The sequence below is a fragment of the Antechinus flavipes genome, chromosome 4 (assembly GCF_016432865.1).
Source record: "Antechinus flavipes isolate AdamAnt ecotype Samford, QLD, Australia chromosome 4, AdamAnt_v2, whole genome shotgun sequence".
In the NCBI taxonomy this organism is placed as follows: domain Eukaryota; kingdom Metazoa; phylum Chordata; class Mammalia; order Dasyuromorphia; family Dasyuridae; genus Antechinus; species Antechinus flavipes.
In genome coordinates, this window is record NC_067401.1 from 94,175,822 (window position 1) to 94,194,533 (window position 18,712).

At 34.6% G+C, this 18,712-nt stretch overlaps 1 protein-coding gene across 2 annotated transcripts in view; it reads right to left on the reverse strand.

Annotated features, from left to right (window-relative positions):
- ACTN2 (actinin alpha 2) overlaps positions 1-18,712 on the reverse strand; it is a 91,778-nt gene that overhangs the window by 22,243 nt on the left and 50,823 nt on the right. The window contains exons 5-12 of one of the 2 annotated variants that reach the window (XM_051993543.1): positions 16,709-16,796; positions 14,499-14,577; positions 12,056-12,137; positions 7,648-7,733; positions 6,220-6,312; positions 3,985-4,215; positions 3,283-3,430; positions 839-989 (exon numbers count right to left, since the gene is read on the reverse strand). In XM_051993543.1, the coding sequence (XP_051849503.1) occupies positions 839-989; positions 3,283-3,430; positions 3,985-4,215; positions 6,220-6,312; positions 7,648-7,733; positions 12,056-12,137; positions 14,499-14,577; positions 16,709-16,796 (958 nt within the window). Of the gene's footprint in view, positions 1-838; positions 990-3,282; positions 3,431-3,984; positions 4,216-6,219; positions 6,313-7,647; positions 7,734-9,277; positions 9,364-12,055; positions 12,138-14,498; positions 14,578-16,708; positions 16,797-18,712 lie in introns of both variants that reach the window. The other variant, XM_051993544.1, reaches the window with a different exon arrangement.

Consider the following 18,712-nt stretch of genomic DNA (forward strand, 5'->3'; position numbering starts at 1 on the left):
CCCTAGATAGCTGACATAATAAATTTAAAAACCTATAAAGAATCAAGAAATAACAATTTCATTCAGTGTTTACTGAGTATTAGAGACACATTACAGGGGGAAAGAACTCATGTCATTCAGAGATTTGCTTTTATCAAATTCAAGGAAATCTGAATTATTACTTATAATTTATTAATATTATAATAATATCTAAACCAATGTACTTTATTACAGAATGCAAAAAAATATATATACAGAATGCTACTGGTTTAACAATAGTTAAGCTGAAGCTTCCCAAGAAGTTAACTTAAAGTATTTTATCTAGGACTTGTAGAATTTGTCAAAGTCAGTGATATAGTAGCATTAGTCTTCCTTTTAAAACCATCTTCACCAGCAGAATAATAAAAACATGACAATGGGATGGAATTCATTTTATGATATAGTGAGATTGAAAGTCATAGAGTTTTTTCCCTATCATAAGTCAGATAGCTTTTTTTGGAACAATTTTAATCTTCCTCAGTCCAATCATATTTAACAGTTCTATTCCTAACTCCTCAAGAGTTGGTTCTGGGCAATATAGTTGATAGTGCTAAGAATATTCGCTAAGAGTCAGTTCATTTAAATTTACATACACACACACACACACAAAATCACCTCCTGCTGTAGAATTCTCCAGCTTGGCTCTCTTACTAAATTTAGGCCAGGAAGAGAGAGGAAGGTCTCCCCTGCTGGACTCTGAATAATCTACTTGAGAAGCTATCTGTGGAATTCTTACATTGTACCTACGACATGATCAAGTTCACTGGAAAGAGTTTATCAGCTAAATGTCAGCAGCTGCATGCCTTGAAATAGAACATACTTCAGCTCCTGGGCAATGGCAGCAATCTGTTCCACCCGGTCCTGGTGAGCTGCCAAATCACTCTCAAAAGCCTCATGTTTCCTCAACAAAGCGCGGACTTCAGTCAGAGAAGCAGATTCATAATCCTTCTGTAGCAAGATCTGTTCCTTGCCTGAAAAGGTTGTGGTAAGGGATTATTAATACTCTGATTCCAGTGTCAGTCTGGTCATAGCTACAGAGTGCCCTGTGAGCATCATAACTCCAAAGAACTAAGAGAAGGAAGAAGAATAATATCAGTTGGAAGTTGAGACATCACTCACATCAATGATCTCTCAGAAGCCTTTACATCTATATGAGGGGTGGAGGGTAGGTAGGAAGAAAAAACAATTGGGCAGGCATAACTTTGCATATTTTGAAACATCAATTCATTTAGGATGTAACCTAATTTTCTAGGACAATACTTAGCTAATAATTCAGTGTTACTCTACCTATGGCAATTAGACATTTTTTGTCTCCCAACCATTTGTTCTACTCTTTCTGTAGTCTCATCTTGATTTAATTCTATAATTCACATGAATGTATGTCTTCAGATATGACAGGGATTTTTACTCCTAGAACTATACCTATCTCCCTATGAATATTTCCCAAATCTTCTGAGTCTGGCATAATCATCACCTTGACCCAAACTTAATTGAAGACAATTTGCCTCAAGCAGATTACATTCTTCATTTTAGAGAGCAATTTAACCCGAATAAATGAAAACAAAGTCAAAAAAGGAGGGGGGAGTCTAGGAGCCAACTATTTTTATAATGAGATAAGTAGTAGATGAAAAGGAATGCAAAGAATAATTTGTGAGAAAAGCAGAAGCAATGTCTTCTCTATGGGAGCTAGGTGGTATAGTGGATAGATAGAGTGTCAGGTTTGGAGTCAGGAAAACTCTTCCTCAGTTCAAATCTGACCTCAGACTCTTAATAGCTGTGTGACTCTTATCAGTCACTTAACTCTGTTTGCTTCATTTTCCTTATCTGTCAAATGAGCCAGAGAAAGAAATGGTAAACAACTATCTTTGTCAAGAAAATCCTAAATGGCTGGCAAACAGATACATCTGGAAACGACTGAACAACAATTTCCTCTTTATTTTCTTATTTCAATAGGAAAGGCTTACCCTCAGTATTATAAAGAAGCAATATGAAAGACAGGCTAAGTTTACTAGAATAAGAGTTGAGAATCTGAACTGAAGTCAGTTATTAACTGTGTGCCTTTAGGAAAATTTCTATACCTTTCAGTCTCAAGTTTCTATCCCCAAAATAGGATGATAATATCTGCAATCCCCATCTCAAGTGGTTGTTGTGAAGATCAAAGGAGATAATGTATATAAAAGGATTTGGCAGACAATGAACATTATGTTTATGCAAGTTATTATTACCATTTAGCACACAGAACAGATGATTATAAAATGCTAAAAAAAAATACTACCATAGCTATGAAAATGCTCAGGATTATCTTCACTCCTTAACAAACTACACTCCTGACTCTTCTACTGTTTCTTTCCAATATCTTGAAAACCTACTGACCTGCAAACTCAACCTCTGCAATCAACTCTGGACTCCTTATATTGAAAGATATCTCACAACACAGGTCTGCAAACCCCAACCTTTTGGGGTCCCTTCCCAATCGCAATGAAAGTATCCTTCATTTCTCTAGCTTCTCCCTCTGATTGAATAGTGCCCCCCCCCAAAAAAAAAACATTTTAAGGAGAATGCTGCCTCTATTGCATTAACAGCTTCATCAACACAACCCCAATTTCACTTTTCTCTTATGAATTGTCTTCCTCAATTAGAATATAAGTTCCTTGAAGAAAAGGGCTGTCTTTCTGTTTGTATTTGTATTCCCAGCCTGGTATATAATACTAACACTTCTTAATAAATGCTTGTTGTCTTGAAGGAAATTAGAATGAATCTAAAATAAAGGAACAGAATTATACAATAAAACGGGTATACTCATATTCTTATTTTGTTGACTTTTTTAAAATGGAAAATTGGATTTTGTATGGAATTCAACAACTTTCTACTGGCAGATGCTTAGCCAGATGATTTTCCCTATAATGACTAAGCCAGTTTTGGATACAGAATAGGCAATAAAAAAAATGCCAATGAAGAATATAAGTAGCTCATTTAATTCAAGTGAACTTGGTAAAAGAGGTGTGGGTTATGAACTACAAAGTAAAAGTAGCACCAATAACTGTAGAAAAGAGCTAACTAAAAATAGACTGAATGGGCCAACAGCTATTAGCTGGATCATAAAATGAATCTTCTCATATGCCTTCTGAAGTAATTCCATTCAGAAGCATTGAAACAAAAAGGAGAAAGCATTTTCCCCAAGGTCACATAAGTCAATGGTAATTCCAACTCTTCTGATCACAGCTCGGTTCTAATTAACCTCTTAATGTAATCTAAGCTGCTTACCATATGCCCAACTTTCATGAGTTGAAGCTTTCTGCCTAAATTTCTCAGCCAGATGTTCCAGGCGTTCCAGTCTCCTTATCTCATTTAGCAACCATTCCTCATAACCCTTCTCAGCCTGTTCTAGCCTTTGCCAAGCACCAGCAATATCCTAGAAGAAATTTGGGAACAAAGAAAAGATACAGGTTATTTTCATCTTTGCTATTTTGGTCTTTTAAAAAGCCTATAATGCATATTTGAAAATGCTTTTATTGAAATAATTACTGAACTTTTTAAAAAATAAGATTACCAAATATCTTCAATGATTTACAAAATGCTTTCTTTAGCCAAACTGTGTTCACCAACTGACAACTATCTGATACCCATCTGAAACAAGGTAAAAACTCCAAATGTTTAGTTTTTAATTTGAAGGATAAAAGCTCCAAACTATTACACTCAAGAAAACAGCTTGTATCACCTCATAAATATGGGAAGATCTTCCCATGTACCAAGAAGAAGGGCTAAGGCTCCATATTGCTTATGGGGAAAAAGAGCCAAAAGCACCAGAATCATGTGACAATAGGCAATCACTCAAAAGTAACTAATAATAGTTAAGAAATGAAGTTGCCAAGCAGAGTACTCCATAAGTTCATAACTTTCCAAATTAAGCATCTTTAAATCAAGTGAGTGTCCCTCAAAGAAAATGGAGGCATTAACTTTACGTACTGAAACCATTTTGCCTTCTGATGGCATGAAAGCTGGTCTGTTACTGATCCTCAGCTTAGTCTGCAAGGTGTTGAAGTTAATCTCTAGCTGACACTTCTCTTGGACTTTGGGGGGCTTGTGCTTCCGACGATAATCTCGGAAGTCCTCCAGCTTCTTTTGCATAGCTTGCATCGTCTTCTCTGGGGTCCGATTCTCTAGCCAGGGGATTGTGCGACGAATCCATTCCAAAAGCTACTCCCAAAATAAAAAACAATTTTCAGAAGGAACAAGAAAACCCTTTCTCTAACAAACTAAATCCCTAATCTAAAACATGGAATCTTATTATTTGATATACAAACATAATAATAGCAATAAAGCTAACATTTATATAGTTTATATTTAAGATTTGCAAAATATCCATACTATATATTGACTAAAAGGGGAAAAAGGGGCAGAGGGAGGAGGACCCATTGGCCCACTGAATAAAGTTCTAGAAATTTCTTACCTATTCTATCTAATTAATAAAATTAATATCTGATTAATAAATTTACCCTAACTCCTGGTAATCACCTATCATTCTTTGCCTGGGCAGTAGAGAAGTTGAGATATCAAAGCAAGCCATGTGTTACAAATGTGACATTTACAGTAAACTCAGGAACCAGACAATAGCAGACAAATGCTGGATGGAATTTCCAAATAAAAATCCTTACATGGTAAGAGTCCATGTAAATTGGCAAAAGATTAGGTTTAATTAAAAATATCATCTGGGATTTGTTCTGCAAATGGGCCTATCCTTATAATGAAGTCATTTGCCAGAAAGAAGTGGAAATACACTTCTGAGACTAATTCTACTCTCAAGTACATATCATTAATCTATTCCACTTGAAAAAAAATCTATAAGGTCTGTGTCTAAGTATGATATGGAATTTCTGAGTAGTAAGTACACATTATACCTTGCAAATTAAAATCTAGATTTTAGAAGTGAATTACAGGAAGCACACTCATAAACTACCTTTCTGCCTATTTGGAAGATGACAACAAATTAAATTTAAAGGATATTTCCTTAAAAATGATGCCCATATATTTCATGCAGTTGAAGTGAAATAAAAAATAAGAAGAGACATGGTAAAGAGAGAAAAGGACCAAAGGTTTTAGGCCCAACCTAAATTTGGGCCAGATCATTAGATTGGACATCTAATCAGTTGTCAACACACACACACAATACTATTACATTAGATTGATCTGATGTAAATTATCTGAGAAGATGGTAAGTTGTATCTTGGAATGGATGCAATTTCCTCAAATACTACCTGGGCTTGGAATATATAATTCCATGCTAAAATCATTTTCCATCTTGAATTGCTGGCATATCACTATTGTCCACCTTGGAGGTAATATATACAACGTCTTTTCTCCTATCCCCACTTGGAGGAAAACAATATCTTTAAAGAAATCAAGCTTCTTCAATCAATGAGAGAAGGGTTATTTTGTGTAACCCTGGTTTTAGGGAAAAGAGATTTAACATCTATTTTTCTTCTTTTTTTATTAAAGCTTTTTAATTTTCAAAAGATATTCAATTTTTCAACATTAATTCTTGCAAAATCTTGTGTTACAATTTTCCCCTCCTTCCCCTTCCCTCCCCCACCCCTCACTCCCTGCCCTAGATAGCAAGAAATCCAATATATAACATCTACTTTTCTATACAGGATTCTAGTTAGAGTCATGACCAGTTCCTATTCAAGTACTTTGGTGAAGACTCTTGAACACTACTATATCTCTAATTTTATATATGCACAACAGATGGAACTTCCACCACCAGTAGGCTAGACAAATTCCTATGATGCCAGCTGTGGACAGTGCTTCAGGGGAATAGCATGGTAGTTCAGCACAGATGATATTATAGGGTACATGACTTAGAGATAGAGAATGAGTATCCTGGCTTTGGATAAAAGCTACACTACAGTTAGTGTTCTACATCCTCAAGGTTGTTTAACCCCATCACAGCTAAGAATATAATCAAATACTACCCCTAAGGAACACAATTTAGGATTGTCTGAAATATCTCTCTTATGATATTGCCAATAATTATGTTGCTGAAAGATTAGCAGCCTCCAAGATCCATGTCTATTCCTACATTTTACTCCACCTGAGATGCAAAATACAAAAATAACACTAGCAATCAATTTATCACCATCTGAGCCTCCTTATCTAGATAAAGTATTGGACAGCATTGTAGTTCACCAGTCTTTTTTTTACCTCACTTGCTAGCCTCTCATATTCTTCCATCAGTTTCTCATTCTCTTGATTCACAGCAAGAACCTTACATATCCTGTTAGCTGCTGTCTCGGCCTGTAAAACACAATAGGTAAACAGGACAGCTCTATTGATACTGATGTGCAGATACAAACTGAATGTAGTAGGGAATGGGCGGTAATGAGGGGAAATGAAGTTACTGCCAGTGGAGTAGATCATGTGTGTTAGTTTAGGGAACAATAAGAATACAAATGTTTCTGAATACTGTAGATGACTTTATAGTTAAACTACAGTTTTCATATAGACTTAAATGGCAAGCCAAGTCGGTTAGAGTAAAAACAACATATTTTTAAGGCATCAAATAAGTTAGTACTTAGCAGCAAGGGAGAGAAGGGTCCTCCCATGAAACCATCCAAGGACACTAAGATCTCAGGCTTTTTAATATCTATTTTCCAACTGCCTTGACTTCAAGATTAAAAGAAGACTACTGAACAAAAGGCACATCTGTTCTTCCTCTGATAAGAATACTTTGAATTTATGAGATATGAGATATTATTTCTGAACAGGGCTCAAAGTGCATTACCAATGTTGGGTTCTTTGGAGTTTTTTTCTCACAAGAATTTGCCCCAAATAGCAGCTTTTCTTTTATGAAAAAAGAAGCTGAGGTGATGTGCTGTACAGTAACTCATGCCATGATCATATTGAGTCAATTGGAAATATTTAAATACCAAGGCTTCCAGGCCCATGCCCTATTCCAATCAATGCCTCACCACATAATCCCTAAACTGTGCCATTTTCTTGTCTTCAATTCCAAAGTGGCCCTAAGAAACATGCAGGTTCCTGGATGCAAGAAACAAAACATGCTTTATCTACCCGAATCTGTCCATCTGGCGGGATTCACCAAGTACAGATTCATAAAAGTAGCAAGAAGTACTAATAAGTAAATATATAAAAATCCAAGGGAAACTACAAGAACAACACTTGAAATTAAAATATTTCTGAAGTTAAAATGAACTAACAAAAGTTATTCCTTTTAAAGTCTTCTTTTAATTGAAAATATTAAAGATGTTAGAATAAATCACTCAACACTGGCAGTTTGTACACAGACAGCGATTAAGGGCCTTTAAAAGGACACTTATTTCTTCATTTCAAATGTTCCCTTTACTGTTAACTAAATGTAGCAGAATTGACATGCTAATATACTTAGTTATAAGTGAAATGAAAGAAACATCTCAAAATAAGAGATATGAAAAAACATTTTGGAACCTATTAAATTATTACACTTGCCAATGGTTAAAAAAATTTTTTTTCAAAATGTTTAATTCAGGTAAGATGTGAAGCACAATGAACGTAACAGACAAAACACACAATTTTTTAAAAATCAAGCCAAAAACTCAAGCATAGCAACCCAGATGGGCCAAGTGTTGATACCTGCTCTGCTCCAGCAAAAGCATGGTAGAAGCAGGAAACATAAGTCATGATAGCTCTTTCATCAGGTTTGGGAGTATTCACAATGTCTAAAGGGGAGGAGAGAAGGAAAAAAAAAAGAAAGAAAAGACACATACACAAACACATACACAAAATGAAGAGTAAAAATCAAAGAAAACAAAGGGAAGAATAGAATGTGTTTTTATTTGACCTGATGACTTTTCTCTATGTTGAATGGGCATCTGCCCCCAACCTGAGCTTCATGGAGAACACAGAAAACTGGAATAAATCCTGTGTTAGATTTATTGGAACAAACATTAAAAATAAAAATAGACAATAATTTTAAAAGCAAATCAAACCAAGAGTCTGTCTCTTTCCCAGTCTTCTTGTATTTTTGTTTTTGTTTTTTTAAGTTAGATTATTAAGGTGAGAACTCATTTTATTATTCATTAGAAGTTTATAATTATGGGCACTAGGTGGCAAAATAAATAGAATTCTGGGCCTGGTGTCAGGAAGACATCTTCCTGAAAATCTGGCCTCAGACATTTACAAGCATGTGACTTTGGCAGATTATTTAATTCTGTTTGCTTCAGTTTTCTCATCTATCAAATGATCTGGAGAAGGAAATGGCAAACCATTCTAGTATCTTCTCCAAGAAAACCCCAAATGGGGTCAAGAAGAGTAGAACATGACTAAAATGACTGAACAATAAGACATTATAATTATTTTCAATAAGTAGTCAAGCCCACATGGAGTTGCCTTTTAAATTGGCTGAGCCAGATGAAAATGCAAGGGCTTCTGGTTTTCTCTGAGGAGCACATCAACAAACAGAATGTTGGCAATATTTGCAGAGATTTATTGTTTTATCTTTGCATCCCTGTCACTATTTTGTCTTCTGTCTTGAAATCTGAATTTGACTGTGCATGGACTCAGAATCACTAATGTTAACTGTGTTTACTTACCAGGTCGGTTAAAAATTGCTAATAGTAACACAAATTAAACAAGAAAGGTATACAACATGTACACTCATTGATTTTTACTGTCACATTTGTGAATGCTGTATTTCACAAAGGTCCCCTCTAACACTGAACAAAAAAGAGAGAGAAAACAGACCATTTATTGTCACATTTCTGAATGTGAATATTTCATAAAGGCTCCTCTAATACTAAATAAAAAAAAGAGAAAACAGACCCACTCGATTGCCCTCAAATTTTCCTTTCCTGTACAAAGCATATTGGCACACTATATATTTTCTTCTTCCAATTTAGAACTTAATTCTTTCTGCACTAGGTTTACGCAAGGGACAGAATTCAATTAGATGGACATGTGGTAATTCTCCAGGACAAGGGCTGGCCACTAGGTTTCAAAACACTATTGTTAAAAAGAATGTGGGATTGTGAAACAGCATGGAAAGCTTTTGGAAAATAAAACATAAACTGCTGATGGCTACACAGATGGGGGAAAAAAGGAGATTTCAAAGAAAACTAACCTATAAGAGACAAAAACCTATTAAGCATCAGAAAGGTTTTCTTATTAGGAAGGAAGAAAATAAAAAGAAAAACAAACAATGGAAAAAATTTAAGATACAGAAGGTGAAGGGTGAGAGGTGGCTGCTCATCATTTACATCCTCACCTTCTGTGCACCAGCAAATGCATGATAGTAACAGGAAACATAAGTCATTATGGCTCTTTCATCAGGTCTGGCAGTGTATACTAAATCTGTGTAGAAAAAAGAAGGTTAACTGCTTGGACATTCTAAAGACAACAGCCTTCTGCTGACTGACTGTCAGACAGAGAAAGAGAAGTAAGGGATTCTTGCCTATTTATGATAGTACTATAGATCAGATCAAGGTTTGTCACCTATAAAAATCCATCACTTCCCACAGAGATTTAAAAGACACCAAAGAGAATGATATGTCTACTTTAGATCACCATAGAGGAATCTCAGACTAGTTACTGAATATTTTTCACTCTAGGACTAAGGCTAGATTTACAATCTCCAGGATTTGTCTAGCTCTAGAGTTCCGCAGGAGATAAGTACTGGGAGAGTACATATATCAATGATCTTGATATAGCCATATGCCATGGCAGACCAAGAATCATCAAGATTTTTGCTCATATATTCATACATACATACATACATACATATATATATATATATATATGTATATATATATATATATATATATATATATATATATATATATATATATATTCACTGCTAATCTAAACCCATTCCCCTAAATAAGAGCATAAAAAAGAGAGGAGGGGTTATTCTGGATTAGAAGGAACTAGAATAGATGAACTAGTCTCTTTTTTAATATTGGTTGGTAGATTGGTCAAGATTAGGAAGAATCTCACCAAATGTAAAGTTATAGACCATGTGGTTAGTTTCACAAATGGGTCTATGAGGCACAACAAAGTCCCCATTTAGTGCTCTACAACAGACACATAACCAACAGGGCAACCAACAACATGGAGTAAAGAAGGACTCATTAGATGGAATGAGAGTCTTTCAAGAATGAGACTAATAAGCAACATCATAATGGAAGAATGACAGGTAAGAGAACTAAAGTGTAACGCAACTTTAATAATTCAGCGTTTACCAGAAATGAACATAGAGAACTCATGGGATGAAAAAATACATAATACATATTAAAAAGTGTTATTATTTCTATACTGGTCATGTTTCTTAATCTTTGTCATCATTTTTTCATAAAATAGTGTTGTAAAAAGACAAAACAGCATATGAGCCAAAGGAGTTTGTGAGTCTTCTACATTTGTACAAAAAGAGGAACGAACAAAATAGGAGAAAAGAATATGAGACAATAGAGGAAAGGGTAGGTGAAATATTAACTTCTTTGACAAGCGGGAAGAATCAAAGTATTCTTGAGCAAAAGTCAGAATTTCAGGAAAAAGTGGGAATATCAACAATATCAGAAGGAATGGCATTTAGAGTGATCCAGTAGGAAATGAGTGACTCCTGAATCAGGGGTGCAACTGTGGAAATTCAATTTTATGCCATGAGGAAGTTACTCTACAAACTTGAAGAGATTTGGCAACCTCCCCCTTCTACCTCTCTACCCCTCCATTACTCTAGAATTCCCTGAGTCATTACTTCCTACCGGATCCAGGCAACAGAGAGTCCACAAGGATAAAGAGAGCTTGAAAAGAGGGTGAAAAATGAAGAACAAGTGTTCTCATGATATTCCTTAACTATTGCGTATTCTAGATGTATTTCTTTAAAGCAGAGACCATAACAAACTGATCAAAGTGCTGGCATCCAACATACAGTGCTCTGCTCGAAAGAGTAATAGCTCAATAAATGTTGAAAAAATGAGAAAGAAAAAAATTTGAGACATAAAGTTAAGACTACCATAAATGAATAAAGAAGGAAATGACTGATGGGAAATAATAGAAAACACTTGATTTATTGTTTACATAAGACTGAATGAATGGCAACACAGAGCTAGCCTGGAGGTGTTAATAATAAATACAGGGTGAGACAAGAGAATCAGAGTTATCTATGCTGAAAGTGACTTAAATTAGATGTAAGGAAATTTTGACTCGTCCTGTATTCACAGAAAGGGGATAAAAGCACATGTGCTACAAGACATGATCATAAATGATACTATGTGACATTAAGAAAAAAGATGAAGCTCTTCCAGATCTTTAGAATTGTTCAAAGGAAAGTGATGGAAATTTAGTGGTCACCTCTATAAGCAAATACTTCTAATTTGATAAGCATAATTGCTATTAGAAAGAAAGAGGCTCAATTCTATAGTTCTTTTAGACTTTTTATATCTTATATTTAGGTTCACTTGCTATACTAGAGTTCATATGATGAAAAAAAAGTGTTGTTTCGTTAAAATTTGAGGAAATCATTTTCAAATTTATTTTTTAAAGTACATATATAATCTATGTTCTTTCTTTCCTGCTTTCCATTACATAGTAAAATGTTTGGTTCTCTTTCCTTATCTGTCTTATAATTAGGTTGAGGTTTCTCTCTCTCTCTCTCTCTGTCTCTCGCTCTCTCTCTCTGTCTCCCTCTTCCCCACCCTTTCTTTCTTTCTTTCTTTCTTTCTGTCTCTCTTCCTCTCTTTTCATGTCTCTATCTCTTTCTGTCTCTGTCTTCTCTCTCTCTGTCTCTCTCTTTCTGTCTCTCTCTCTCTCTCTCTTTCTTTCTCTCTCTCTGTGTCTCTTTGTGTGTGTGTGTCTCTCTCTCCTCTCAAATCACTTTTGCATTTCAAAGCAAACATTATACATGAAATTCTGCCATAACATTTGCATGATTGATTTGATAACTTATTAAATATAATACAATGCTGCAAAATTACACTGCACAGGGCTAAGAGATTAGTGTAATAAAATCAAAAGTGACAAAAGTCACTAAGTACAATTCAAATCCCACCTTCTGCATCCAACATCTTGGGGATATCCAAATGCTTTTCGGCTATTTCCATGGCCAGGTTAATATTTCCTACGGGATCATCCTGCACAGAAAAATAAAAAGGAAAAATCAAATAAAAATAATAATCAATAGCTTTTTAAAAAATCCAATACTTGCTAATAATGTTCTTTACATATTTTGCTTTCTGAAAGAAATATCCTTCTTCTTTACCTTCCCCCATACACACTTTTTTATTAAAATATATCATGTCTTAAATAGTCTTATTTTCCTTACTACTCCATTCCAATAAGATGCATTTCAACCTAAACATTTGGAGAAAAATATAAGTAAAGACACCACAGTGGAGTTAAATTATTCTGGGAACACATATATCAATTTCACACCAAGACAAACTGTACATGCACAAACAGCAAAATGAATCACAAAGTTCTTAGGGTAAAAACACTCTGTCCTGAAAATGCATCATTTCATGTGTTTTATTTTATTAGGTGTCTGGGATGAACTCTTTGAGTATAAGAACTTTTTAAGGTCCCTTCATATGGTACATCTGTGAAGGCATCTCTTCTACAACTTCTCTAACAAGCATTCCTCTAGCTTCATTTAAAGGATGAGTAATTTACTATCTACTGACATGGTTCATTCCACCTTTGAAAAATATTGTTAGGAAATTTTTATATAAAAGGGCTTGAAATCTGTTTTTCAGCAAATTCCAGGTTTTGAGCTAGAAGGGGTCTTAAAATTCATCTAGTCTAAACACCTGATTTTACAGATGAGATCCAGAGAGATTAAATTTTCACCAAGTCACACAGATAGTAAATGGTAGAGCAGCAATTTTAATTCAGACCCTCTAACTCTGAATCCAGATCTTCTAACTCTGAATCCAGACTCTTCCCACTATACTACACCACCTCCACTTCCACTTTCATGTCCAAGGCTTTTATTTTGCAGATGGGAAATAAATCACACTGGACAAACTGAGAAAATGTGGTCATCCAATTCTCTTCTGTAAAGCATTATCTTATTTCAGATGCATTGTCTAAATAGTGATCAGTAAATCCTTCAGGTGATACCTAAGTCAGTGATGTCCAGCCCAATGCAAAAATTCAAAGGGAAATTAGTCTTCCATCTATTGCTCCAGTCACACAGCTAACAGCAATACAAAGTAGGAGCAAAGTCCATGCCCAAAAACAAAAATAAAGATATCCTCAAAATAGCTAACCAAGAACAGTTGCAACCAAAAAGAAATTCTCTGTTACCAACATCTGAAAGATCTATTTACCATTTGTGAGTTATATTGCCATTAACATTTTTAAAGGACATCATTTCCTTGGTGAAAAAACAAAACATCCTAAAAGCATAGGAGGATATAGAAGAATGGACAGAAGGGTATAGAAGAATAAAATGCTAGACCTACGATGCTAGAATGCAAGAAATCTAGATGGCACTGACATGACTAGTTGCATGATATTGTGTAAGTAACTTAAACCTCTCTGAATCCATTTCCTTAGCTAAAAAATGGAAATAAGATTTTTTGCATGACCTACTTCACAAGGCTGTTGTGATCAAGGAATACTAGAAAATCTAAATTGCTGAGTAAATGTGAATTTCCATATCCATTCCATGGTTTCCATATATGAAATGAAAAGGATATTTATATCACTGAGTTATTGAGAAAGTTCTCTAGTCTAAACAATAAAGCACTACATAAATTTGAGTTGGTATGGTCTCTATTTTCAAATTAGTGAGAAAGTACATTAAAGAAGAAATGAAAGCTTTATAATTTAACATTTCTTAAAGATGGCATCCTTTCTTCTCTAGGACTGTAAACTGTGTTTAATATACTGTGTCTATCTCTTAACATTTGTACTTTCATATTTCATCTGCATTGTGGGAACCAAATTCACCAGCAATAAAGATGACTGTGTTTACAACTAAATAAACTTGAAAAGAAAAAGGAAACTCAAGGGAAGAGTTTGAACTTCCTCCCAGATAAATGAGTTAGATCAGATTCATAATCCATTAAGAAAAATTTCCAAAGAATGACATATTTGGACTGTTGGTTAAATAAAACTAAATCAATCTATCAATTCACAGTTTGTATAAAAAAGGAATGATTGGGGGGTTTTTCCCTTTTACTTGTGATATCCTATTTAATTTAATCAGACAAACACTTATTAAGCCCCCTGCTAGCAGCTAGGAATGCAAAGACAGAACAGTAAAAGACACACATATGTCTGATCCAGCAGCCATGCTTCTTGCTCATAGGAAAGGTTAGCTTGGATAACACTACTGGTTTTTTTTTAAGGCCTTTTTGTGATATGGGTGGAGAGGAAGTATATCTAAAGTTAGTTCAGTGCTAATATGCTCATTTTTAGGAGAACATGCCAAAGGAACACAAGTCAGAACCCTAAGGAGTTCAGCATGCTGTGTCACCCAGAATGACCTTATTAAGCTTTGAGTAGTCAATGAGGTCAGGTCGATGTCTGTGGATGAGCGCACAGAGTCCAAGGCCATCTTTCCAGCTTCACAAGGAGTTAAAAAGAATGGGAATACAAGTTAATCAATTTATTACATTGGCACAGTGCTGCATGTGGTCCCATGCTTCTCTGCTCAGGACCATTAATCCCTTATTTTGGGGGAGTCAGAAATCACATGAGCTCTTTCATTCCTCCTTCCCTTTTCCTCTTACACCTACAGATATCATCACAATTTTCCCAATGCTTTTATCAAACTTCAGACTTACCAGAGATGAGCCTCTCCTCATTGAACTAAACAACAATCTGAACTGTAGTTTTGTTTTTAAGACTTTAATACTCTGAGTTTACTTGAGAACTAAATGACCAAGCATAACACTGTTTCTTTAGGAGAATATGTTCAGATTTCCAAACCAATTTAGAGATTAATTTTTGGAATACAATCTATTTGTAAACTAGAAATGTATTATGTAATCATTTTAAAGTATAAATCCTAATTCTACCTTCTTAATAGCCAAAGACCTCTGATTAATGTTAACAATGAATGCAATTAATTTTAAAAGTCCTGATACCTTAAATAGGAGTTTACTTGGGAAAGAGCTAATAAAAATGATTAGAAAAAAACTTTTTTACAGTGATGCCAGTAGGGATTGGAACTAGGGCTCCTATAGATTCCTAGGTTCACCTGAACTTTACAAAAGTGAAAATCCAAAGAATGCTGGAGTATCATAAATATCTTGGGGTACAGTTATAGGAGGTTGGGAGGGAAGGAAAGAGAGAGAAAAAAAGACAGAGACAAAAAGAGAAACAGAGAAAGAACAAGAGTGAGCGCAAAGATTGAGATGCAGAGACTATACATTATCAAAGAACTATAAAAGGCAAATTATCTTCTTAAGGCGTATTCTTATTTTGGCATTCAGAAAATGGAACTGAAATTGATTGTTCATTCTCTCACATACTAAAAAGGAGACTCAATTATATAGCTTGTGGGTCTTTCATGAACTTGATGTCTTCTGCTTTTTCCCATAGTCTTTGGATTAGTTTGTTAACTCAAGAGTCCACTACCTAACATCAAGAAAAAGAGGCAAAATCTTTAAGTTTTTCTTCTACATGACTATAGGAAAAAGGGTAAGTAGAAAGAAGACAAGCAATTGACTACCATAAATTTTTCTTCTAGGTGATTGTAGGAAAATGGATAAGTGGGGAGATGACAAGCAATTGACTAACAAAACCACACTAATCTGTGAGGTTACTAGTGTCTATATTCCCCTATTGTGTATAAAGATATAAATCCAAACTTTCTACGGTGATATTCAAGGTCCTCCATTTTGTCTAACCATTCTTGATTCTCAAATTTTTCATAGATATCCCACTACTCTAACCAAGTTAATTTCATTGTGATATCACACATACAATTTTCCATCCTGTGTTCATGTAATGAGATTCAAATTGTCCTCATCCTGTCTCTCTCTCAGTTCAGATTCTCTAATCTGTTGAAATTGTCTTCTCTCCTCTCAATCAGTTTAAATTCTCATTCAAAAGATACCCCAATATTTACTTTTCTCAGAAGCATTCAAAAACTGATACTATAATTTTGTCCTTCACATTCTTTCAATAGTAGATATCATACTATGTTACATTCCTTCAGAATGACTATCTAACTGTTTTGTTTATCTAAAATGTTGCCTATCAAACAGGTAGGATCCATGGCTTTTTGTTCTTTTGTGTTATCTAGGGTTCTTGGCACAACGAAAACTTAACAGATATTTGTTTAAATAATTACCCATATTGTTGACACAATATTCTTGAATAGCTATAGAAGCCTAGCAAAGAGGTTATTAGATTTTGAAAAAGCTCAGGTTGTCACTCAATTCTTTTAGCCCTATCAAACAAAGATCCTATTGATTTCTTTCTTCCTTTTTATCCATCTGCTAATGGCCAATTTTGATGAATTATGCTGACATTGCAACTTCTATACCAAAAAAATTAATCTTGTTTAATGAGATTTGTTTTTCAGGCAAAATTTTGCTCCCAGGCAAAACTGGACATTAGAAAATCTGTATTCATAAAAAATATTTTTGACACCCTAAAGAAGAGGAGAAATGCTAGTATGAATAAATATTTCTTCTCCCTACCACCCACTGATTCTAATACAATTTAAAAAATCTTGATCTCTTACCTAGTATGGAAATTCTGAATATTTACATTCCTGTAAGGGGCAGTTTTCCTCTGGCACCAGAGAAGCAGACCTTCTTTAGCAGAGGTTTCTGTAATGAAAACAAGAAAAGAAGGTACAGAGGAAAAAAGTCAAAACTGGGCCAGTACCACTACTCATCCAAATATCTCTGGGGTGCTAATGACCAAAGTTGACACCATTGCTAACATTTTTAATAACAAGTATCACAAGACTTTGAACTCAGGACTCATTTTCTTCTGTAAATATTATGATACAAAAAAGGAATACTATAAAAGGAATACAGGAACAACAGCAGACAGTCCATAAAGGAAACATAAAGAACTTTAACTCTAGAGAAATTAGCAACTTTCTAGGGCTTCCCAAATCTACAAAGAAATAAACACGAGTCCTGTACTGCTAGGAAATTCAAGTTAAACCAGAAAAACAAATAAACAAATTAGGCAGGACAGCTAGATGGTGCAGTGGACAGAGCAATAGGCCTGGAGATTTGAGTTCAAATTGAGTCTCAAACACCTAATACATTAACTGTGTGACCTTAGGCAAGTCATTTAACTTTAACCCCAATTGCCTTGCTTAAATGATTCAATAAACAGATAAATAAATTAGGCCTTAATTACTTTGGGCTACTGCTAGAGAACATTAGTTACAACACCCAATCAAAGAATAATTAATTTTAAAGGTTCTTACTATGTGTTCATCATTGCCCCCACAAGACCATTGATCACAAGACCATAGATCTATTGCTGGAAGGGACTTTACCTCAGATATTATTGAATACAACTCCTTTAATTTACAAATGAGAAAGTTGATGCCCACAGGCAAATTAGTAATAAGTGGTAAGGCAGGATTCTCTGATTCTACATCTAACAGTGTGTTAGTGTGTACAGTGTGGCCTTCATGATATACCAAGAAAACAACACCTATTTAGCGATAGTTCTCTTCACACCATATGTAATATATATAATAATATAACTATTATATATATTTATCTTCATAAACAGATAGTTACCTCTAACTTTTATAATAAGAGGTAAATCTATCTTTTTATTTTAATTTAAAATATCATTCTGTTGAAGTAAATCATATCTCCCAAAGTAATTAAGGCCTAATTTATTTATCTGTTTATTGAAACATTTAAGCAAGGCAATTGGGGTTAAAGTTAAATGACTTGCCTAAGGTCACACAGTTAATGTATTAGGTGTTTGAGACTCAATTTGAACTCAAATCTCCAGGCCTATTGCTCTGTCCACCGCACCATCTAGCTGTCCTGCCTAATTTGTTTATTTGTTTTTAAAGAAGGTATCACTAGAAAATTATATTTGTGAAAAATCCCTTTATTTAAATGGTAAAATCACAGAGGGTTACAGTGAGCTCATTAAAGAATAATGACTCTATAAAATCTGAATTATCAAGGTAATTTGTTAATTACTCTGCTGCTAAAAAAGAAGTAAGTTCTTTTTAAAGTAAGAGTTTTATGCTTTGTTTTTTATATTTAATTGTTGGTTTGTTGTTTTGAGGAAAGTCTGTCTAATAAACACACCTTACAAAAATGCTAGAAAATGCCAAGTACTAATACAACAGATTGTACTTAAGCTATTAAGCAAGATCCAGAATTATAACACTTTTGGCACTTTTAATTTTCCTTCAGGACATACAAATGGTATCATTAATATATATTCTTTAAAATATAGGAAAATCTAATAGATTCATAATTAACTAATTTAAAATCTGTGATGATTGAGATATTTGATGAGTTACCTATAAGGGTCGGGGTAGGAGCCATGCTCAGTGCAGTCAGGAAGTAAACAAGCAATCAAGCTTGAGACCCTGGAAGTAGGTCTGCTGTGTACTAATAAAGACTGCCTTGTGGGCAGGAACTCTGGTTGCATTGAGATCCACATCACTAACAGGAGACATCTCCTTCTCTGATTGGCTGTGTGTGTGACCTTATAGACCCTATTTAAGCTGTAAGGATATGGAAGTTGG